The following is a 20,974-nucleotide window of genomic DNA, read 5'->3' on the forward strand; positions in this document are numbered from 1 at the left end:
TTGTAACCCACGGTGTAGGAGAGAAAAAAAGAAGAGACATAAAGTGAGTAAAAAAAACGTCCTAAATGCATTTAGAATTTATTTAGAATTACAACTTAATTTTTTTTTAGCGATTATTGTTTTGTTTGTTTTTATGTCACAATTCCAACCTTATTCCTTTATCTGCGCTTGGATCGGTAAAAGTGACCCGAAATAGGCACTCTAGTGGAGTTACTTTGTGTGTGTGTGTGTGTGTGTGTGTGTGTGTGTGTGTGTGTGTGTGTGTGTGTGTGTGTGTGTGTGTGTTTAAGTAGTTTTAAACCTTGTGATCCACAAAACAACATAACAGTAAAAGAAGAACTGATTGCGTTACAGTCAGTGCGGGAGCAGAGGCTTCACTCATACGCGATTCATTTGCAGTTTGGACGCATAGGTGGGAACATCTCCTGCCCTGATAGCAGCTGGGGGAGGACTATCCTCTGCCCGTGAGCGCTTTGGCACGGGCAAGGTGCCCACAGCAGCACCCACTGCTTGTTGAGAAGAGCGATACACGCTTGTCATAAATAAGTCTCCAATAACACCAGAAAAAGTCACCAGATTTGTCACTAGTCGTTTTTTAGAATAAAAGTTGCTAAGGGGCTCTGAAAACTCGCTAAATATAGTGATAAAGTCACTAAGTTGGCAACACTGCACCTGGCGTGCGCACTCACAATAATGGCTGAGCGTAAACAGTCATGTGTGGACATATTTTACCTCCACAAACAGACGCGGTTTGCGATACATGTGGCAAGACAGTGAGGTGTTGTGGCAACACCACTAACCTCGTCAAACACCTCAGAGTAAATCCTATCACAGAATATGATGGGCTTATGTTGAGGCGAACTGAAGAGGAAGAGAGGACAGGGACAGGTGCGGCTAAGGCAAGACAGACGTCTCTCACAGAGTCCTTTGGTGCTGCAGGCAGGCAACATGCTCAAATAGCGCACAACTTCAGGTTTTTTATTTCTATATGATTATTCTGCATCATTAAGCAATGAGAACAAGTAGTCTGATGTCCTATAATCATTGTGAAGCTATATTATTATATTATTATTACAATTACAAAATGCAATTCTATATTGTATTATGAAAGACAATATTAAGTTTTTGTACAGAGTATCGGTATCGCATAAGGCTGAAGCGCGCTCACACACAGGAACGAGTACGTAAGGGCGTGGTGCTTGGCCATCTGACCTGCATGGCGGGTTTTGATTGGCTGTGCCGGTTTCACAACGCCGAGTGTCGGCGGGGTAGGTCACGTGACAGCATCTGCTGCTGGCTGAGCGAAGCGTGTTAGCAGGTAAACGAAAGCTTCAGATTTGTTATGTTTGAATATTTTTTTTTATTATTAAGTCGTTTTGAGAGTTCAGGTATGTTATTGTGTATTTTTTGTTTATTTTAACGAACTCGATGGGCCTGTTCAAAAACATTATTCGTCTTATTCGGCTATTAGTCGTCTAACTAACTGCGTTGTATCCGTGCTGAGCGGTGCTGCTTTGTATGCGGACGGGCCGTTCGCACGCCGGGCAGTCGGCATGCCGCCTGTCTCTGGCTCCTGATTACTGCCCAAACAAATCTTAATAACTTTTCTCCCTGAATTGTGTGCCTATAAATATATTAAGGGACACGGACAATTAGAAATGTCAACGAACCACGCAGCTCGTTTTAGTTTCAGTTGTTAGCTTGTTGCTAACGTTAGCCACATCTCCCATGAAGTGACTAATGTTAGCTCGTTGGGCTACACAAAGGGGAGCATGGCAGCGCTTGTCACGGTTGTTTATTTTTTGGTTGCTACCCCAGACGGACTGTACATAGAATAGACATATTGGCAGACAGGTTAGGATACTGATACTCTACACACGGCTTGTGGTAGTTTAACGAAGAAATTTGCGTGTTACTCGCACACAGAACAAAGACTAGCAGTTAGCCGGGCTGCTGCTATCGTGAGCTAGTTTGACCTAACATAAACGTTAGCCTCTGTGGTTCATGCTTCTGTCGAGTTTATCACACAAATAAGAGTGATTCTGATATTTAATACGTATAATTAAGGCAAAAATAAACACTGCTATCTGTATATGTACGACGCACGCAAATGCTTTGCCAGATAACCCTTTCCCGTGGATTTTATTTAAGAACCCACGCTGCCTGACAAATTGTCACTTGGTTGTATTATTAGCTACAGCCAGTTGCTTTGTTCGATACTACTCAGGCAGTGTTTGTGCTTTTGTTTTTCGCCTTTTTAAAAAGCCTGTATTTCTGTTGTTGTTGCCTATCTTTTATTCACATTTTTTGATATATATAAAAGATGTTAATACCAGTATTAAAATATAGCGGTGCACTGAGTGTTTTTGTGTGGGAGAATAAGGCAGGGCTGTAAGCTGACACCCAACAGGCCCCTCTGGGCTGGCTAAATTTAAACGGGGATGTAGGGAGCGACAGATGGGGGTTATAGTCTTACATGGTATACTAGTGAGTCGGTCTGTTTATATTAAGTGTACAGTATCAGCATTGTAAGTAAGGAAAGTTTACTTACATTGCGATTTTCAAGAGCAAAAAGTGACAACGTGCTTTATATTACAAAATAAAATACAACAGTTAAAGCAAAAGCAAGTAAAGCAAACGTAAAACCCAGGTATTTGAAAGCTGGGAGAACTGAAGATGTCCAAGAGTTTCACTTACCTTAGGACCAAAGGGGCACGAATAAGAACTTCAGTTTTTTGTGTATTAATAGACGGATAATCGGCTGCCATCCTGTTCTTCATAATATGGATGTAGTCCAAGTTTAACTAGGATCTGTCCAAGTGGCAGCATATACAAGGGAAACAAGTTGGGCCCTAGGATGGCAGAAAAGGACCAAAAATTAGCAAAAGCATCTGAAAAGGTCCAGAGCAAGAAAGAGATGCCCACCCAAGTTCTAAGTCTCTCATTCAGGATACCATAATCAGCTGTGTTGCGGGCAATAGAGACATCCAATAGTGCAAGAACCAAATATTCATGTGCATCATTGACTTTGAGTTTCAAATTATATATACTGCACATTTATTTATTATTGTTTTCTTACTAAGGGGTAATGATGCCGTACCATCTGGCTTTCGTTTCACCTTTGCTTCTGTGTCCTTTGTCTTTCAGATTTTTCTATTTTGTACATACATTGTTTTGTATATACTGTATATGATGACTTCACTGGTCAGCAATCAAGCCCGGGGTACTCGGGACAAAACGCTGCCCACCACCACACAAACAACACAGCAACAGAAGCAGATACAGGTGGGTGGTTGTCATTGTAAATACAGAGTTATTAAGCAAAATAGTCTTTTAACTTCAATAAAATATTGCATCTCTTAGTCTTAAACGTACTTTTTCACTTTTAAATGATTTTATCCCACTTTTCATTAAAATATATAAAGGATCCAAATGCTTTTAAAAACATTTAAATGTACTATTCAGATGGTGATAGTTCTTGATTCTCATTAAGCTCTGTTTGTTTGCCAGGCCACAGCAGAACAGATTCGTTTAGCCCAAGTGATTTATGACAAAAACGATGCTGATTTTGAAGACAAAGTCAAACAGGTAATGTTTGTTCATATTTTGTGCGTAAAGAAATTTTCTGGGTCACCAGGATATATTTTCCTGGATTTAAAACTTAACTGTGTTTGTTTTCTTCTTCTTCTTTTTTTTCCTATGCTGTGACTTTCACAGCTGATTGAGGTCACTGGAAAGACTCAAGATGAGTGTATGGTAGCCCTTCATGACTGCAATGAAGATGTAAACAGAGCCATCAATTTCCTGCTGGAGAGCACCTCTGACACAGTAAGTATGCTCCATTCCCAAAACATGTGTTGTGCTTGCTTTTTACATATGATTTCGTTATTGCTGTTTTGGGAGAGACTAAATCATGATGCAAAAGTAGAAGTACAAATGCATTTTGTAGCACCATCATGATGTTCTGTTCAACTCTCAGACCTCTTGGGAGACTGTAGGAAAGAAGCGCAGCCTTGGGAAAGAAGGAGGACCTTCAGAGTTAAAGGAGAGCAGGGAGAAGAAGGGAGAGAGGGATGCCAGTCGTGGGCGTGGAGGGTCCACCAGAAGGGGCAGAGGCATCAGCCGAGGACGTGAGGGTAAGAAAAAGACACGTCGTATGCCTTATATAAATAAGATAAAAACGTAATCTTTCACATCGAGGACAATGGCATTATTTTGGCTCAGTGTTAATTATGACTTTTCCATCATCTCACTTTCCTCATCTTTTTTTTTTTTTTTTGTTGAATTTCAGGTCGGTCAGAGGAGAATGGATTTGATGTGGCTCCTGGTGAGAGAGGAGGAGACCGTGGACGCAGGGGACGCGGTAGAGGTAAGCATTGGAGAGTAACACATGTCAGATTTATTAAACATATCCAAATGCAGAGTTGGATTATAAGAATGCTAACTGTAGTTACCAGGTTCATGTTCCCTGATGTGACCGGCATCGTATTTGTCTGTTGCTTCAAAATTTAAGTCCACCAATTCCATGTGCTTGCTTGAATGGGTGTTTGATGCATACAGTCACTAAAATGCAAAAATGGAACAGGGCCAAAGATGCACAGCGAGGAGTTTATTTCCTCCTCCAGCAACAATAAAGCGAAAGAGAAAGTACTACACCAGCAACAGAGCCTCATTTACGTGCCATAAATGATTTAGCCTACAGGAAATGGTGACTGTAAGTGGATGGTTATCAGCTGATTTAAGAGCATTAAGTCAAAACATTTCCTCATGCTTTTTAGTAGTTCTGCTACAGCCTTGATTAGAGCAGGGCGATATGGCCAAAAATATTTATCACGATATATATTTGAAAATTTGCGATAACGATATAACTGACGATATAATTGATGCGAGACAAAATACAACTCCACAACATTACTAGCGCAAAAAGACAACCTTCCATTTATTTTCACTTAAACAAGAAGCTGGTTTTTATGTACATTAAAGCTTTATAAAAATGTAACAATGCAAATGCAAATTCCTTGCTGAAAGTTTAACCAAAAGGCATTTCCAGTAGAAATGGGCTGACATATCCTGAGCATAACCATGTATAATATCCACTGAAGTTAAAAAGAGGTGCTTTGCAACATTAAACTGCAGTGTGCAGTACGCATTTTTCGGACCATAAGGTGCACGGGATTATAAGGCACATTAAGCGAAACAAAGCAGTCAGATAAATCAAACTTTATTAAACTCATTCTTCTTGCTTCCTCCACTTCTGTACCATTGATTCATTAATGTTGAATTCTCTGGCAGCTGCTCTATTCCCATGTTGTTGCAGTATATTAATGACTAACCTCGTATTGTGGATGGATTATCTCAGTTGTTCTCCTGACTGAAGTTTGGTCCGTTTACAGCATCCTGCCATGCGATTGCATTTGTCCCTAACTATCAGGCACGTTAACTTTTATAAGTGGAAAAGTGTTAGTGTTCGTCCTCCAGCTTCACTGTTTATGTCATGCTAACATAGCTGTGTCGCTAGCGATCACGTAGCACATCATTATATACCAGCTAGCCCAACTTCAGTAACCCTACAAACGCCACTGCTGTTTAGTTTCCTGTCTTCATTTATGTTGGAAGTGATAGCAGAGCTGTACGTTTGAATTTTTTCAGAAATCTCTCAGTCAGAACATGCAATATCATGCTTGGGTAACTAGCGAAACTAGCGAGCTAACTTCCGCTAGCTTCCTGCTAACTTCTAACTCCGTTAAATGTAATAAATTTTGTTTTCATGGATGCCTGGAAGTTAAACTTCATAGTTACACCTGGTAAAGCAGCAATGCTGATCGTTTTATTAAAGAATTTAGACAGTTTTTAACTCTCAGTGATGCTGCAGTGTTCGTTTGACCTGAAGGTACGGAGTTTAGGACCCAGATTACTCCCAGATTTAAGAGCATCTTAGTCCGACAAATACAACGGCCGCTTGCATGTTCTGCAAAAAAATGTGCTTTGTCGTGTATCTGACGGACAAACACCAAACCAGTTCCACATCACTGAAGTTGCACCATTTTTACAAACCAATTCTGGTTCATTTGTTTCACTCAACAATCGGCCATGTGCGTATGAAAACAAAGGCACTGCGCATGCGCGTTTTACTCATATTCTATCGCGATATTTCATTTTCCTATCGTTGCCTAACATTATACCGGTATTACCATGAACGGTATAATATGGCCCAGCCCTAGCCTTGATGATACTTTCTGTATCTGCAACTCCACCGGGGTTTGTTCAGAGTCGAGTGATGTAAATTTCATAATGAGTGAGTGTGAGGGTCTGCATGTTTGTTGTGACCGCACAGACTCATCTGAGGAGAATTTACTTTACAATGCAACTATGCATGCCCAATAGGCAGTTGATTTAAAAGAGCCACCTGTCTTCAGCTGTCCATGTCTGCAATTCAATATCTTATTAAAAAGTGTATAAAATGGCTGACAACTCTTACTCCTGTCTTCTTAAATTCAGATACAAATTTTAATGAAGCTACAATGTTAAAATGAAGTCAACAGACAGAAACACCACAACCTGTTTTGAGTTGATGATGGATCACTGTAACCACTCCCCACACAAATTGTTTTTAGATTGCAGAGGTGTGCACATGCCCTGACATGAAAATTTAGTGAATCTATTGCTAATCATATTTTTTTTTCCAATGCACTAATGGGAAACTTAGCTGAGAAGTCACTGACAATCATTTGTCCCAAGGCTTGATATTCTTAAAAATGCTTAATGAGGAATTTAGACTTAAGTGACTTGGTTGTGTTGTTCATATGGTTGTTTTGCTGCATTTTCAGTTGCAGGGGTTCGTGGCAGAGGAAGAGCAGCTGTTGGTAACAGGTTCTCTTCGCAGGGAATGGGGTAAGAATATGCATCATGTAAAAGTTTTACAAAAGGAGGTGATGATGTTGATTACAAGCACATATCTTAAAAACAAGTGTGTGTGGAAAAATATGTTTCTGAATCTCCTTGATTGAAAATTTGTTCTGCCTACCGTTATCAGTAAAAACAGATGTCTTTCAATTCGCTCAGTTTTTGTTTTTTTGGTTTGTTTTGCTTTTTCACACTGCTGCTTTTTTTTCCTCCAGAACCTTCAATCCTGCTGACTACTCTGCTAACGCTGGAGCTCGCCAGGAGGCATGGGAAGGAGATGGCAACGAAGCTGCTGAGGAAGCTGGTAAAGAAAATAGTCAGGCATACACTGATTTTTCTTGCAATATATACTTTTTAGTGTCCACTTTCTACATTTGAGCAAATGTCTCGTTTTCGACTATTTCAGGATTGCCACAAGAAATTACAAAAACACTAATTTGGCTATGCTTCTGTTTTAAATAGGGACATGGGGAGGCAACCCAGAAGACTGGAGTTCAGAAGACTGGAATGAAGATGTAAGGCACTGCTTTTCAGTGAAAGTGTATTGCAGCGTTTTAAATGTGCGCGTTTATGCTTAAAGTCTAGTGTTGCTGTCTAATGATGTTAGCTAACTAAGTCCTGTTGTTAAAGGGTGACTTGATGTGGCTCTGGGAGGTTTTGGAATGCTGTACTAATATCTTCATCTTTCACACAGTTATCTGAGACCAAAGTATTCACTGCCTCTTCTGCCCCAACAAATCACATCACACCTGGAAACAAGTAAGCCCTTCATAAGTCATTGGCACCTTGAAAGAACACGTAGAAATTGTTTAATTTTGGAGAATGGCATTTTATTTAATCAACACTGTTATTCCTTCTTTCCTCCTTCCAAACCTTTCTACTTTCACTCTTCACTCCACTTTCTGTGTGCTCTCCTGTTTCCTGCTTGTTCCCAGTGTGGACCTGGCTGGCATACTTCCTAAGGCTGGAGTGGGTGTAGGGAGTTCTGTGGACTCCGATTTGGGGGCGATAGTCGATGGCCCCTCAGCTGAGGATTTAGGCCAAAGCCTGGTGTTTACCAATTCACATCACAATGGACGCACTGCAACACACAGCTACGCACATGCCACAGCCAACAGCTATGCCCATGCAGCTTCTGGCAGTACCACCTACGCACATGCTGCACTGGTATTCATAACTATACTCTATAGATTTATAGACCTTAATACAATATACATTTAGATGTATCCTCATCGCCTTTTTCTTCTGTCTCCCTGTCAGTCCTCAGTCCTAGGTTCTGGGTCACTGAATGCACCCAAGCAGGCACCTGCCCCTGACATCCGGACATCAGAGCAGCTGAATGGGCCTCGGCTTGGTCAAAGAACCAGTCAGATGTTGGCCACCACCAGCAATAGCAGCATTTCCAAAGACCAAGGGCAGTCTCCAATGCAAGCTCCTGCCCCCTCTCCCTCTGCAGACAACAAGGCTCAAAGACTGGAGAATGGCTCTATTACTGCCCAACACTGTAAGTTTATCTCAGAGTAGTTAGGAATCCAAAACAAAGATGTTATTAGGTTTGGAAGCATTTTTTAAAGAAGGGAGTAAAACCCAGAGGTATGGTGAATATCAGTATTGTAGTCATGGTAATGAATGTATATTTGTCTCCCTTTGTCTTCAGCGGAGATGAAGCTTCAGCCAGAGCCATCAGTGGTGCTCAGCCAGCTGGCTCAACGGCAACAGCAGTCCACAATCCTTCCCACCACAGAGCCTTTGGGCCCTGTCCAGGCACATGCTCCACAGGCCCCCACACCGCCAGGTAGGCCTGCAAAATAGAACTATCCTGTACCACTAAAAGTGTGATTGTAGGCTGTTGCTACCTATAGAGTAGAGAGACAGTAAAATATGTAGTGCCCCTACAAAAAAGATACATAACAGGAAGTCGAGTTAGTCAGTTGCTTTATTGCTATACCGTGCTATTGTTGTTGTGACTATAATGACATGGTGAATGGTCATGGTGCTTTTATTCTCATTCAGGTCATGAGTCCTCTGTCCCTCCTGTAAGAGACAGCGCTTCTCCAGGAGTGAAGCTGCCAGGCATGGAGCCTTTGACCACAGAGCCTCCTCAGCGCCAAATAAAGACACAGAGACGCAGAGCGCCTCCTCCCTCAAAAGTAAGCCTCTTTGAACCTTTTTATCTGGCAGAAAATGTAAACGAGAAATGACAAAAGAGCTGTATTCATTCTAAGAGGAGATAGAAACCGAAAATCAGTAATTTATCTCCTCTTAAGGGGTTTACAAGGCAGGTCTGCTAGTTAACCAGTTATATGAGCAGACTTAATGAGGTAGTTTCCACAGCCTTATGCTCCCCTTACTACACACACAGGTATGCAAACTTTTTTTTAAAGAATAGACTGCTTGTACTTGACTCCTCCCGGTGCTTGTTTATCTGCTAGTCTTGAAGTAGCAGTAGACCAGAATATTCAGCTATTTATGTTCTTTTGTTGGCTTTGTTTTCAACTCGGTGTCTTTGTTGTTACAAATAATGACTTTTCACACCTCTCTGGTTACTGTTTGGACAGTAGCCACCGCTAAGCTGCAAGCATGAGGTCGTGTTCACCTTTTACTACATCTGCTCTTGAGTGAGCAGCAGCTGGTGCTTATGCTCAAATCAGCATCACATTTTGTCCTGACCTTCAGTTACTTTTTTTTTTTTTTTTTTTTTTTTAATGGGACTGTTTTAACTCTGATTGAACACTGACAAAATGTTGGTAAAATAAATGTTTTCACAATCAATTTTTTTGTAATAAAGAACAGAAACCTACCCCAAATCCAAAAATTAGATCAGTTCTGATTACTCGTCCTTCTGTCGTCTTTAGATTCCATCGTCAGCAGTGGAGATGCCGGGATCGGCAGATGTGTCTGGTCTTAATGTTCAGTTTGGAGCTCTAGACTTTGGGTCTGAGGCTAGCAGTGGAACATCAGATATGGTACCAACTGAGTTGGCCAGGGAACACACGCCTGTTCAGGCCCCACCAGCCATGCCAGTTCCTACTGCTATTCCCACACAGCCGCCTCAGAATAGCCTGTTCTCTAAGCCAGGAGCTGTGAGGTATGTGTTTGTCATGCAAGCATGTTGGTGTATGTGAGGTATTTGTTATGTGTGGTGGGTTTTTTATGTTTTGTTTTGTTTTTTTGCTTTTTTTAATTCCCCATTTAGTGGATATAATACTGGCAAACCGGGTGATTCGCAACACTTTAAATTCCAGAGACTAAAATGACCACAACTCTTTTTGTTTTGCAGTGTAGCCCAGAGCCCTAAAAACATTCAGGAAACTTGGTTTTAAAAAAATGTTAAACCTCAGATTCAGAAAAGTCTCATTGTCCAAAGAAAGTTCTTGATGTTGAATTGAACCAGTTTTTTGTTGTTGTTTTTTTTAAATTGAGCTTTTTCATGACTCCATCAGGAACCCTTTGCAACTTTGCTTACATTTATTTAATGTTATTTATTTATTTTTGGAGACCCTATACTACTTTATATCTCCCCCAACACAAAATCTCTATTTGTCCTTTAAACAGTGAACACATGAGCAGCTTATCTTCTGTAACGGACCCCAACTTCCCTTCACCCTCTTTGGGCTTACCTAGTGCTACGCCCACACCCTCCCTTGGTCTCCCCAGTGCTGCTGCGCCACCCTCCTCTTCAGCCCCAACCACAGTCAGCCGGGTGGAGAGCAGCATCCCGAGGTCCCTACCCCCTCATCTTGGGTTCCCACAGAGCAAAGATATCCCATCTGCTCCTGGTGGGCCTCTGACGGTGAGTATAAACCTTTTTTCTCAGGTCTCAAACAGAATAAAGATTTTGGCAACTACTTAAATGTTATTTGCCTGAAAGCTGAATGATGAAACCAAGTCTTGAAACGTTTTCTCTCTTAGAATGGCTACACTGGTATGAAGACACAGAGCACACAAGACGGTAAGTACTATTGTCAGTAATGTAAAAATGCACTCACATGGCCAATAAAGTCTGGTATAATGAACATTGATTGCTTAATGCTGAGGAGGAAATGGAAAGATGCATCTTAGCGCAAGTTGTGGTTTGCTAAATGCCGTTTTTATAGCCACCCCATCTCATTTTCTTTTTCACCCTGATTCTGTTCAATTCTTTTCCTTCTCATATAGTAACTTAAAAAAAACAGACAAATAGACCAAATTTTGCCCCAGATTAATCTTTCTAATTTTAAACCAGGCACAGCATCATCTAGGACAGTGACAACTGAGTCTCCCATTATGACAAGTGACAGCAGCCCTGGCCACCACATCCCTTCTCCTGCAGTTACAGCTTCCCACTCAACATCCATCTCATCGTTCAGCAGGTAAGGAGCGGCTCGGCTGCACTTTGATGTTTTTGCCTGGAGATGATGATGCTTACAAGCACATATCTAAATCATTTAATGTGGACATATTTTTCACTGAATCTCCCTGCTTCCTGATCACACATCCAATTTGAAGTGCTTTTGCAGATTTATCAGATTTCAGCAGGCTGACAGACTCGCTTTATTCTCTTTGTAGTCACACAAGCAGTACGCACTCATCTGGGTCGACCCTCTCTACGACTTCCTCCCTTACGGTAAACAGATGCTTAGTATGTTTGGATTTTATAATTTTATTTTAATCCAAAATTTTAACTAAGCTCCAGAGTTTACAAACAAACAAACAAAAAGAAAATGCGTTCTCTGCTTTTATTCTTTCAGACGAGTAACGAGGAGAGTAGCAGCGGAAACATCCATGCCTTTACTTCGCCATCATCCAGCCAGGTTGTTAATCCCAATCCTTCAGCTCCCCCCGTTGTCAGTAGTTCTGCCACCAATGGTCTGCATCCATCTGGAGCACCTGGACTAATTCCAAATGGCACAAACGCCACACTCTCAGCTGCCGGCAGCCGCACAGCACCCCTGCTCACCACCACCTCCGGTATGATCTTTACTACCATAACACCACGATGGACGTTAAAACTAAAATATTTTGAAATATCATACTCAATTCTTTTTTTCTTTTTCTTTTTTTTTACTATGAATTATGATTTTAATCCGGCTGTTTTGGACACTTAACTGAGACTGTACTTATCTATAAATAGTTATGTTCATTCAGTGCATAACATGTCCTTTGTGGTGTTTGCTCCAGGTAAAGCTCCTCCCAACTTGGCCCAAGGAGTGCCACCTCTCCTGGCCAACCAGTACATCATGGGCCCTGGTGGATTGCTCCCTGCATATCCGGTAGCTATTTAACTGTATCATATAATTACTTGTTTGTGTTACTCTTGATCCCATGAATTTTTAAGGGAAAGGAAAGACTTAATATGGATCCTAAAGATAGATTAATTGGGTGTCCTCTTTAAAAAATAAATAAATGCAGGTTTTTCTAGAAGTGCAGAAACTGAACAGAGGGATTGAATTTTCTCTTTATTCTATAGAGGTTTTTAGTCATTTGGGAAGATTTTGATCATGTACTGAATACACTCATTAGCAGCTAGTAAAGATAAAAGGCTTTGTAGGCATAAGCGATGTTTATTAGAGACTCCAACATCTGCTAAATAACCATTGTCCTAATTTCAACAGCAGATATATGGATATGAGGACTTGCAAATGCTGCAATCGCGTCTTCCTTTGGTGAGTCTGTTGCTTAACTTAACCTTTAATAATGCCTTAATGTTAGTTGCTTTTTAACATGAGAAATATCTGAGTATCTGATCTAGACAACCCAAAATGTGATGTCCACATATGTGGACGCCAGGTCCTAGGAGGTTAATGCTGTTTGTCTTTTTAATTATTAATTATTTTCCTCTATCTGGACAGGACTACTATGGTGTAACATTCCCTGGTGCTACAACTGCTATGCCTGGTAGAGATGGACTTGCTAATAACCCATATTCAGGTAGATCAAATTTTATTCTCCCTTGCACGTCATCATTTTGACTTGATGACTTTGGTTAAGCACTTTTTTTTTTTTTTTTAATAGATTATGTTGAACTGAAATTTTCTGTTGCCTGTAGGTGTTTTTTTTTATTATTTTTTTAAGGGGGGTGAGCATCTTAGTTTTTTTCTAAGCTGTGTTTTTAATCTTTGCTATGGCTTGAAGCAAATGAAGGACATTTCCTAAGAACACCAGCCCAACAATATCCTTAAAGCCTCGTGTATTTGTTGCCTAAAGGGTGGTCATCTAAGAACTCTGTTTTTACTGATGGGGAATTGTGTTCGGTGGAAAGCTGGAGTACCTGTTATAAGAGTAGAAATGAGGCTTTAGGGTTCATTTCCACTTTTGTCTTACCTTTCTTCTGTCTCTCCTGATTCTGCTCAGGTGAAGCAACAAAGTTTGGCAGGAATGACTCTTCATCTCCAGCTCCTCCAACCACCCTGTCTACAGCTGGGGTGCAGTCACAGCCCCAGCAGACACAGCAGACAGGCACACAAGGGCAGGGTCAGAGCCAGGGTCAGCAGACACAGAACCAGGCCTTCCTCAACCCCCCTCTCCCTCCTGGCTATGGATACACTGGTAAGGGAAAAACAAAATCATGTTTAATCACATCGACGTCAGTCATTTTAAGGTTTTACACTAGTAACCATTTGCACATCCTCCATCATTTCACAGGTCTGCCATATTATGCTGGTATGCCTGGAGTTCCCTCAGCTTTCCAGTATGCCCCCACTGTCTTTGTGCCTCCTGCCTCAGCCAAGCAGCCAGCAATGGGCCTGGCCAACCCCTCCAATCAGTACCACCAACAGCATCAGCCAAGTTATGGACAGCACGCATATGGCACAGGTAAGACCTGGACTAAACAGGGTTTTGTCTGGTTTGTTAGAATTCTATTATTATTGTAATAGTAGTTGTAATACATTAGTAAACTAAACTGATATCTCAGCAACACAAAATGTAGTTATGAAGCTTAATTAGCTTAAAAGCTGGCATTATTGTGGGCTTCCTGGAAAGTTATTTTTGTGTATTTTGAGACTCAAGTGTAAAAATAGACGTCAGACTAAATCAAGGTGTCTCTAGTGGGAGGGGAAAGTGAACTGAATTTCCAAACCTTTACACATGTACACCACATGCTGCATGTGCGTGTAGAGTTGGGCCTGTTTTGTTTTTGTTTGTTTTTTCTGCTTGTGCTGCATGCATAGCTCAAACCCCCTGCTAAAGTTGGACACAGCTCAGTATAGACAGCTGCCATTTCAGTCAGGTTACCTTACTGCCTCTCTCTCTCTCCTGCCCCCTCCCCCCTCTTTTTCCTTCCCATCCTCCTCCTTCACAAAATCTGCTCCTCATCCTCTCTCCCTCCCCCCTCTGCTTTGCTCTGCCTCCTCTGTTCTTCTATACTCTTCCTCCTCCCCCTTCAGCCTTTGATGACCTGTCTCAAGCCCACAGTGGGGAATACAGTAAGGCAGGGTATGGAAGCACTGCCCAGTCACAGGCCAAGTCAGCAGGCAGCGGTCCAGGGAAAGGTACATGCACGACACATGGTGCACACTCTAACAACACACAAACACACACACAGTTAGTGGGCGTTTTTCAAGGAGGAAAAACGGGTGTACTCACAATTGCAGATGATTCTACAGTCGAGAGTGTCCTGGAGAAAGGTGTGTATATGCAAGCATGTGATTTTACTTTCATGTGCAAATGGCTGGGTACATGCTAAAGGGCGGCACAGAAGTGAGAAACATGCCCCTGCTCCTCCTCACTTACTATGCTTCTTCCTCCTGGCTGGCCTGTGTCCTACTAACAGTGGAAACTGGCATTTAGTTTAGAAGATAAGCTTATCAGCATTGAAATGACACAGCTGCTGTTTTTTTTTTTTTTGGTTTTTTTTTTTTTTTGGTTTTTGTTTTTGTTTTGTTTTTATGCATTCCCACTGATTTGTTGTTGCTTTTTCTGTTTTTGTCCTCCTTTCCCTCTGAAATCCCAACATTGTCTTTTCCTCTTTTTCCTTCTCCCCCTCTTTCATTTCTTTCCAGCACCAGGATTGTCAGGTTCAGGTACTAGTGGTGGAGTACCTGACATGGGAGGTTCAATCTACAGCAAAACACAGGTGTGTGTGTGTGTGGTCCACATGTCTAAGCATGATCTGTTTGTATATATTTAAAACAATGTGTTTTGTATGACGTTTTTTAAGAGGTTTAATCATTTAAATGTGTGGTGCAAAGTTAACTGGTAAAAATACCAGTTCATCCACTCTCCACCCTATTTTAAAGCCCACTACATGACTGTTTTTATCCTTTGCTCATACCGAGGCTGCTGGCTTGTGGTTGGCTCAGAGTTCTGCATAGCTTTCACTTTGTTAGCTCCATTGGCTTGGTGAAATTGATTAAAATGTCTCGTTAGGTTTGTTGTCTTGAACTCTTTGATACGGTTCCCCTGTAGTGTTCTTTAGCTTCCTCACTCATTGAAGAACTCACTAACAGCCACATGCTAACAACGTGTGACTGCTCATAGCTTATGTTTGTGAGTTTGCATGCGACTTTACATACAGAGCAGCTTGAACTTTCAACTTTTGACTTAGTTGATGCCTTAGTCCATATACGCATCTGGTTAGTACAAACTTTGGCTACATATATTACCATAATCAAGCTCAGTTAGATCCTCTTTAAATGATTCTGCTTGTCAAATGAAAATGTAGAAATGTGAGCATTTCAGTTTGAATGTCAAATTTTTTAAAATAAAGCTCGGATGAAGAACTGTTTAATTTCAGAAGAATATTAAATGGAAAGATTATGGATTAGATTGTTTTTGCCAGACATAAATGAATCTTTTGTCCTCGTTTTTTGTTTTTGTTCTTTTTTTTTTTTTTTTTCTTTTTTTTTTGTGGTAGTCATTTGACAAGCAGGGCTTCCACACAGGGACACCACCTCCCTTCAGCCTGCCTTCAGCACTAGGAGGAACGGGGCCCCTGAACCCTGGTGGTGCGCCTGGCTACGCCCCTGCACCTTTCCTGCACATTCTGCCTCCTCACCAACAGCCCCACTCCCAGCTGCTGCACCATCACCTCACACAGGACGGACAGGTAACCCTCCACAACCAGTGGGAAAAAAATATTTTCATACATTAAACTTCGAGGTTTTAGTATAGTTTAGTTTTGCTTTTGGTTTATTGTCTATTAAAAAGGCTGCTGTACCCTTACTAAATATTTTTTGTGCTAATCAAATAAGAAAAGTACTCAATGTGTACATCTGATTAAATTCTGCACCTGTGTTACTGCAGTTTGTTGTTGTTGTTTTTTTAAACTCAGTTTTTATTATAATTTACAACATTGCAATGTTCACGAGTAAGACAGTTACTGGAACCGCAGTGCAGAAATACAGATTACAATAAGAACTGCAATTGGGAAACACAACACAAAACTGGGAAGCAAACCCCCCCCCCCAAAAAAAAAACAAAAACAAATATGTGACAATCTTAATAGCCATAAATGAACGAAACGAAACAGACCTATGCTAAATTATTGAAACAGTAAAGCATGTATGGGTCGCCAACGCTCAGTAAACAATTCTCTCTGAATCCGCAGAGCATAGGTTATTTCCTCCATCTGGTAAATTTCTCTTTATCAATCCACATATTATATGAAGGTGGGTCAAGATTCAGCCATTTAATAGTAATACACTTTAGTGATGCTGTAAGCAAGATTCTTAAGAGATACTTTTTATTGTTTCCTGCAAAACCATTTGGTAATACTCCTAAAATGGCTAACTGTTGGTCTTTGTTAGTGGTTGTTGGAAAACTGTATTGAGAACTCTAAATATGTCATTCCAAAATGAGCAGATTTTTGGGCATCTGTGATATAGGTTCCTAAATGAGTACCACAATTTCGCCAGCAGGTATCAGGATTTGTAGGCTTCATTTTGGCCATTATCTCTGGGGTTCTAAAATATCTCATGACCACCTTCCATTTGAATTCTCTCCACAGCCCAGAGTTAGTCACGAGATGGGCTTCACCGAACACCTCTTCCCAGGCGTCCTCTGAGATTTGAGTGCCAGTCTCAGCTTCCCACCTTGCCTTAATATCCAAAGTTGCACTTGTACTGAAACTCATAAATGCGTTATAGAAATTGCTGATTAATTTTGCGGAGGAATTACTTTGAAATATTTTTAGAAATATTTCCTCAGTGGGTGAGGGCTCCAAAACTTGCCTCCATTCTTTATGTTTTGTCAAAAAACTTCTTAGCTGCAGAAATCTGAAAAAGTCAGAAGAAGGAAGCCGAAACTGACCTCAATTGTTCAAATGAGCTCAAGTTTACGAAGCCCGTTATGTGACCATGCTCTGAAGCCAGTCTTCCACAATAGGAGAAAAACCCTGCAGGGAGGAGAGGCTTGATAAAATTGAAATTTCTTTTGGAAGACCGAATGATTGTTTGATTCTACGCCAAATCTTTAGTGACCCTCGTCCATTCCCCCATATGCACATTTTTAATTGAAATGTTAGAAAAAAAACAGGGATTTCAATGGTCTTTCGCATATTGTCTTCTCAATGTTTAGCCACTGAGTTTCAGACAGATCCCGCACCCATACAGTCAGGGGTCTCATCTGAGCTGCCCAGAAATAATATTTCAGATTTGGAACAGCCAGTCCCCCCCTGCAGTTTTGACAGTTTTAATGTTTGGAACTTGATCCTTGAGCGTTTGCCTTGCCATATAAATTTGGAAAAAAGTTTATCTAAATTATCAAATGTAGAGTTGGGAATGTTTATAGGCAGCATTTGAAAAAGGTATAGAAGTCTTGGCAATACATTCATACGTATACTCTCGATCCGACCCAAGAAAGACAGAGACAGGACATAATTTACATAATTTACTTTTAAACAAGTCTGATAATAAGTGAGGAATTTGAATTCCTAAATACTTGATACCTTCCTTTGGCCATTTAAAGCCAGATGAAATGTTTCCTCCTATATCCATTGCCAATGTTTTGTCAATATTAACTTTGTAACCAGAGAGGTAACCGTATGTACTAATAATTTCTTTTAAATGAGGTACACTGACTGCAGGATTTGAAATGTATAAAAGTACATCGTCTGCATAGATGGACAATTTATGCTGTTCTCCAGTAATTGTAAGGCCCTGAATTTCATGTTCATCTCTAATCAGCTGCGCCAGAGGCTCAATACTTATATCGAACAGCAGGGGCGACAGTGGGCAACCTTGTCTACACCCACGTTCCAGTGGAAATCTGGCTGATATTGTTCCATTTACCCGTACAGCCGCCATTGGGTTGGAGTAAAGAATCTGTATCCACTTAATTAAGTTTGGCCCAAATTTGACTCTTTCAAGTGTATGGGCCAAGTATTGCCTGGAAACCCTGTCGAATGCTTTGTGCGCATCGAGAGACAGAATCGTTCCTGCAGTTTTAAGGATTTTATTTGGCCTGTCACTATCCATCATCACTGAAAAGTTCTCCTTGATAATTCCTGGTTTTCTCCACTGTTGTTGTATATTTAGAATCTACACCCTCTTGTGTGATAAGTTCAGTAGAATAGGGCTGACTAAAATGAATAATATAAGCACTTTGAAATGACACAAATTAAACACATCCACTGAATGGACTTCTTTTTCTTCATAGGGCGGCCCTGGTCAGCGCAGTCAGTCCAGCAGCATGCAGCAGAAAACCCAAGGCAGCAAGTCCAGCTATAGCAGCTCTGCATACTGGACAAACTGAGGAATGCTTCCATATGTTTTTTGTTTTTTTTGTTTTGTTTTTTCTCCTCGTCTCCCTGAAAGGCTGCGTGTGTAAAGCTAAAACAGAAAAACAAACACACTACCCTCACAATGAGCAACCATGGGTTTCGTTGCCCTGCTCCCCCCACCTCCAAGTCCTCTTAAGTCTTTTGGGTTCTCTCTTCCCCCCCCCTTTTTCAAAATTGGTTGTACATGTAAGATATTTATGTATTTATATATAAATATATATATATATATACTGTATATGTAATAGTAGAACATGAAATGTGGTTGCTGCATTTTATTTTTGAAGGACTTTTTGTTTACTTTTTTCAAAACTGCAGGAAAAGATGTTACATTGAGACAAAATGAGATGTTAGTGAGAGAGTGAGTGAAGAAGAAAAACGACCCAAAACTTCCTGGAAGAAACCAGAAAAAGGAAAAGGAGAGAGCTATAGCACTGATTGCATTTGAGGACACTTCAGATGGGGGTGGGGTTTATAATAACTAACTGCATCTGTCTCCTCTTTTTTTTTCTTTTTATACATGACTTCCTGAATGGCTGGGCTCGTCCCTCTGAGCTTCATTTTGTAGCTTCCTGTCTTTTCCCTCTTTCTTCTCTCCCTCTCCTCTGGAGAGCTGCCTACTCTCCCGGGGTCACTTTCTTTAAAGAAAGACCTGCCCATTTAAATTTTATATTTTTATTTAATTTTAACCCTCATTTTCTCGAAATAAAGTTCTGAGCAGTTGGTAACTGACTCCTTGTTTTATATGTATGTACATTTACACAAGTTAATCAAGTGGGTTTTCCTTGACTGACCCATGTCTTCAGACTCATTTTCAGTGTTTTAACATATTTACTTGTATTTACTGGGATTTATTTGTTTCGGATGAATGTCTATTTCACTACATAAATCATGAACAAATGTGTAGGCAAACGGCTAAATATTTTTTAACGTGAGAGTACAAAAAGGCCTTAAAACACAAAAGTTACTAGTGATAAACTGGTCATTTTTGGCAGCACAGTGGTGTGCACTGTTGCCTCACAGTGAGAAGCTCCAGGGTGTCAATCCCCCTGCAGACTGGAGGCTTTCTATGTGGAGAATGCATATTTTCCCCAGCTGGGCATATTTGATCACTATTGTTAAATAATCTGCTCTTGTTCTTTGTGCCACCCACTGACAGTGAATGACTGTTAATGAAGATGGCTCCATGGTGTAGTAATTAGACTCTGATTCAAGACTAAGACAGAAACTCTCAGGCTGTCCCAAGCTCAGATAAATTAGATTCCATTAAGAAGGCATGAGGTGTAAAATCCGGGCCAAATTGAACCTCCAGAGCCATCTGCTGTGGTTCAGTTCTAAGTACCAGAACTACTGCTGTCCTATTTTGATCTAATTTATACTTGTATGCTACAATGTTAAATGATAAAAGCATCCTCAGTTCAAGTCCGAGAAAAAATATTTTCTTTCCATTTCTAAACTCGCATGAGATTCAGAGCAGAGTAGGTCCCTGACACGCAGGTTTAGCATTTTCTGTAATCTGGTCAGTGTAACTGTTCTCTGCAATAGTCTTTTAAGCCAGTTGGCCATATGGTGGCCCAGCTTGAGCAAGACACAGGTGGCTCTGATCACAGTGAATCCATCATAGCACTCTTTTTTTTTTTTTTCCTTTTCCCATAAAATACCAAGTTTGTGATGTTAATGAAAGCTAAACTGATGCACGTTTAAAAGTGTATTAATCTCATCCTTGTTCTATGACAGGGCCTTTTATTTCAAGTGGCTGAATTTGTGCGGCACGGTGCATTGATGCACGGTGACTTTGTTAGTCTTGTGCACGTTCAGCACAGTACCATCACGTAAAGAGAACGAGATATTTTTAAAGGTGAGCTATGATGTCACTTGAGGCCCTCATAGTTTTATGAGACATTTCATTTTCAAACTGATAAATCAAGGTTAGTCCCAGCAACGGTTCTGAACCTTTTTTTGAGTGATGTTTGAAATGTATAGCATATGAAAAAAATCAAAGTGAGGAAGTTTAATTCTGTTTGTGTAGAGGCGAAGGCATGGTTAGAAATGGTGATGAGTTCAACTGCAATTGTGTGTAACTTATCAGTCACCACCTGGTGGCAGTATATAACTGCCCTATGTGGGTATTAATTCCATGCCATACACAGACTTTTGACCCAGGAGCCCAGACTGAGTGGATCACTGTTACAGGAACATATCAAATAAATCCTCTTATGAAAATCAAAATATTCAGACTGAGTGTGCTGGTGAAAACCACTGACAAGGGTCACATTGACCGTTTTGTTTCAATGCATTATTTTACTGGCAGACACTCGGTCTTTATCAGTATATCAACCTGACATGCTTCACATGGCAGCGGCATGCTGTTCC

At 40.7% G+C, this 20,974-nt stretch overlaps 1 protein-coding gene across 3 annotated transcripts; it reads left to right on the forward strand.

Moving 5' to 3' along the window:
* Positions 1-1,194: 1,194 nt before the first annotated feature.
* On the forward strand, positions 1,195-19,329 carry LOC308403701 (ubiquitin-associated protein 2-like). 3 transcript variants are annotated; one of them, XM_080893360.1, is made up of 29 exons: positions 1,195-1,318; positions 3,148-3,285; positions 3,511-3,588; positions 3,718-3,828; positions 3,980-4,136; positions 4,292-4,369; positions 6,828-6,891; positions 7,119-7,207; positions 7,366-7,418; positions 7,598-7,662; positions 7,839-8,070; positions 8,164-8,407; positions 8,561-8,698; positions 8,917-9,053; positions 9,759-9,991; positions 10,459-10,696; positions 10,816-10,855; positions 11,129-11,255; positions 11,452-11,524; positions 11,634-11,853; positions 12,064-12,155; positions 12,498-12,548; positions 12,735-12,813; positions 13,237-13,431; positions 13,528-13,698; positions 14,271-14,375; positions 14,886-14,959; positions 15,740-15,931; positions 18,481-19,329. In XM_080893360.1, exons 2-29 carry the CDS (start codon positions 3,190-3,192, stop codon positions 18,574-18,576), a joined length of 3,528 nt encoding a protein of 1,175 aa, XP_080749486.1. In that variant the 5' UTR covers positions 1,195-1,318; positions 3,148-3,189; the 3' UTR covers positions 18,577-19,329. The 3 variants fall into 3 exon arrangements, with proteins under 3 accessions (XP_080749486.1, XP_080749487.1, XP_080749488.1); XM_080893361.1 differs by having other exon boundaries at positions 12,501-12,548; XM_080893362.1 differs by having other exon boundaries at positions 11,452-11,509.
* The last annotated feature ends 1,645 nt before the right edge of the window (positions 19,330-20,974 follow it).

Source organism: Rhamphochromis sp. 'chilingali' (genome assembly GCF_963969265.1).
Source record: "Rhamphochromis sp. 'chilingali' genome assembly, chromosome: 10".
Lineage (NCBI taxonomy): Eukaryota > Metazoa > Chordata > Actinopteri > Cichliformes > Cichlidae > Rhamphochromis > Rhamphochromis sp. 'chilingali'.

What these genes read in the sequence shown, in the direction of transcription:
- LOC308403701 (XM_080893360.1), top strand. Translation starts at nt 3,190, where the DNA reads ATGATGACTTCACTGGTCAGCAATCAAGCCCGGGGTACTCGGGACAAA. An exon ending in ACGCAGGGGACGCGGTAGAG is followed by an intron (nt 4,370 to 6,827) that starts GTAAGCATTGGA and finishes CTGCATTTTCAG; the next exon opens with TTGCAGGGGTTCGTGGCAGA. An exon ending in ACAGCACGCATATGGCACAG is followed by an intron (nt 13,699 to 14,270) that starts GTAAGACCTGGA and finishes CTCCCCCTTCAG; the next exon opens with CCTTTGATGACCTGTCTCAA.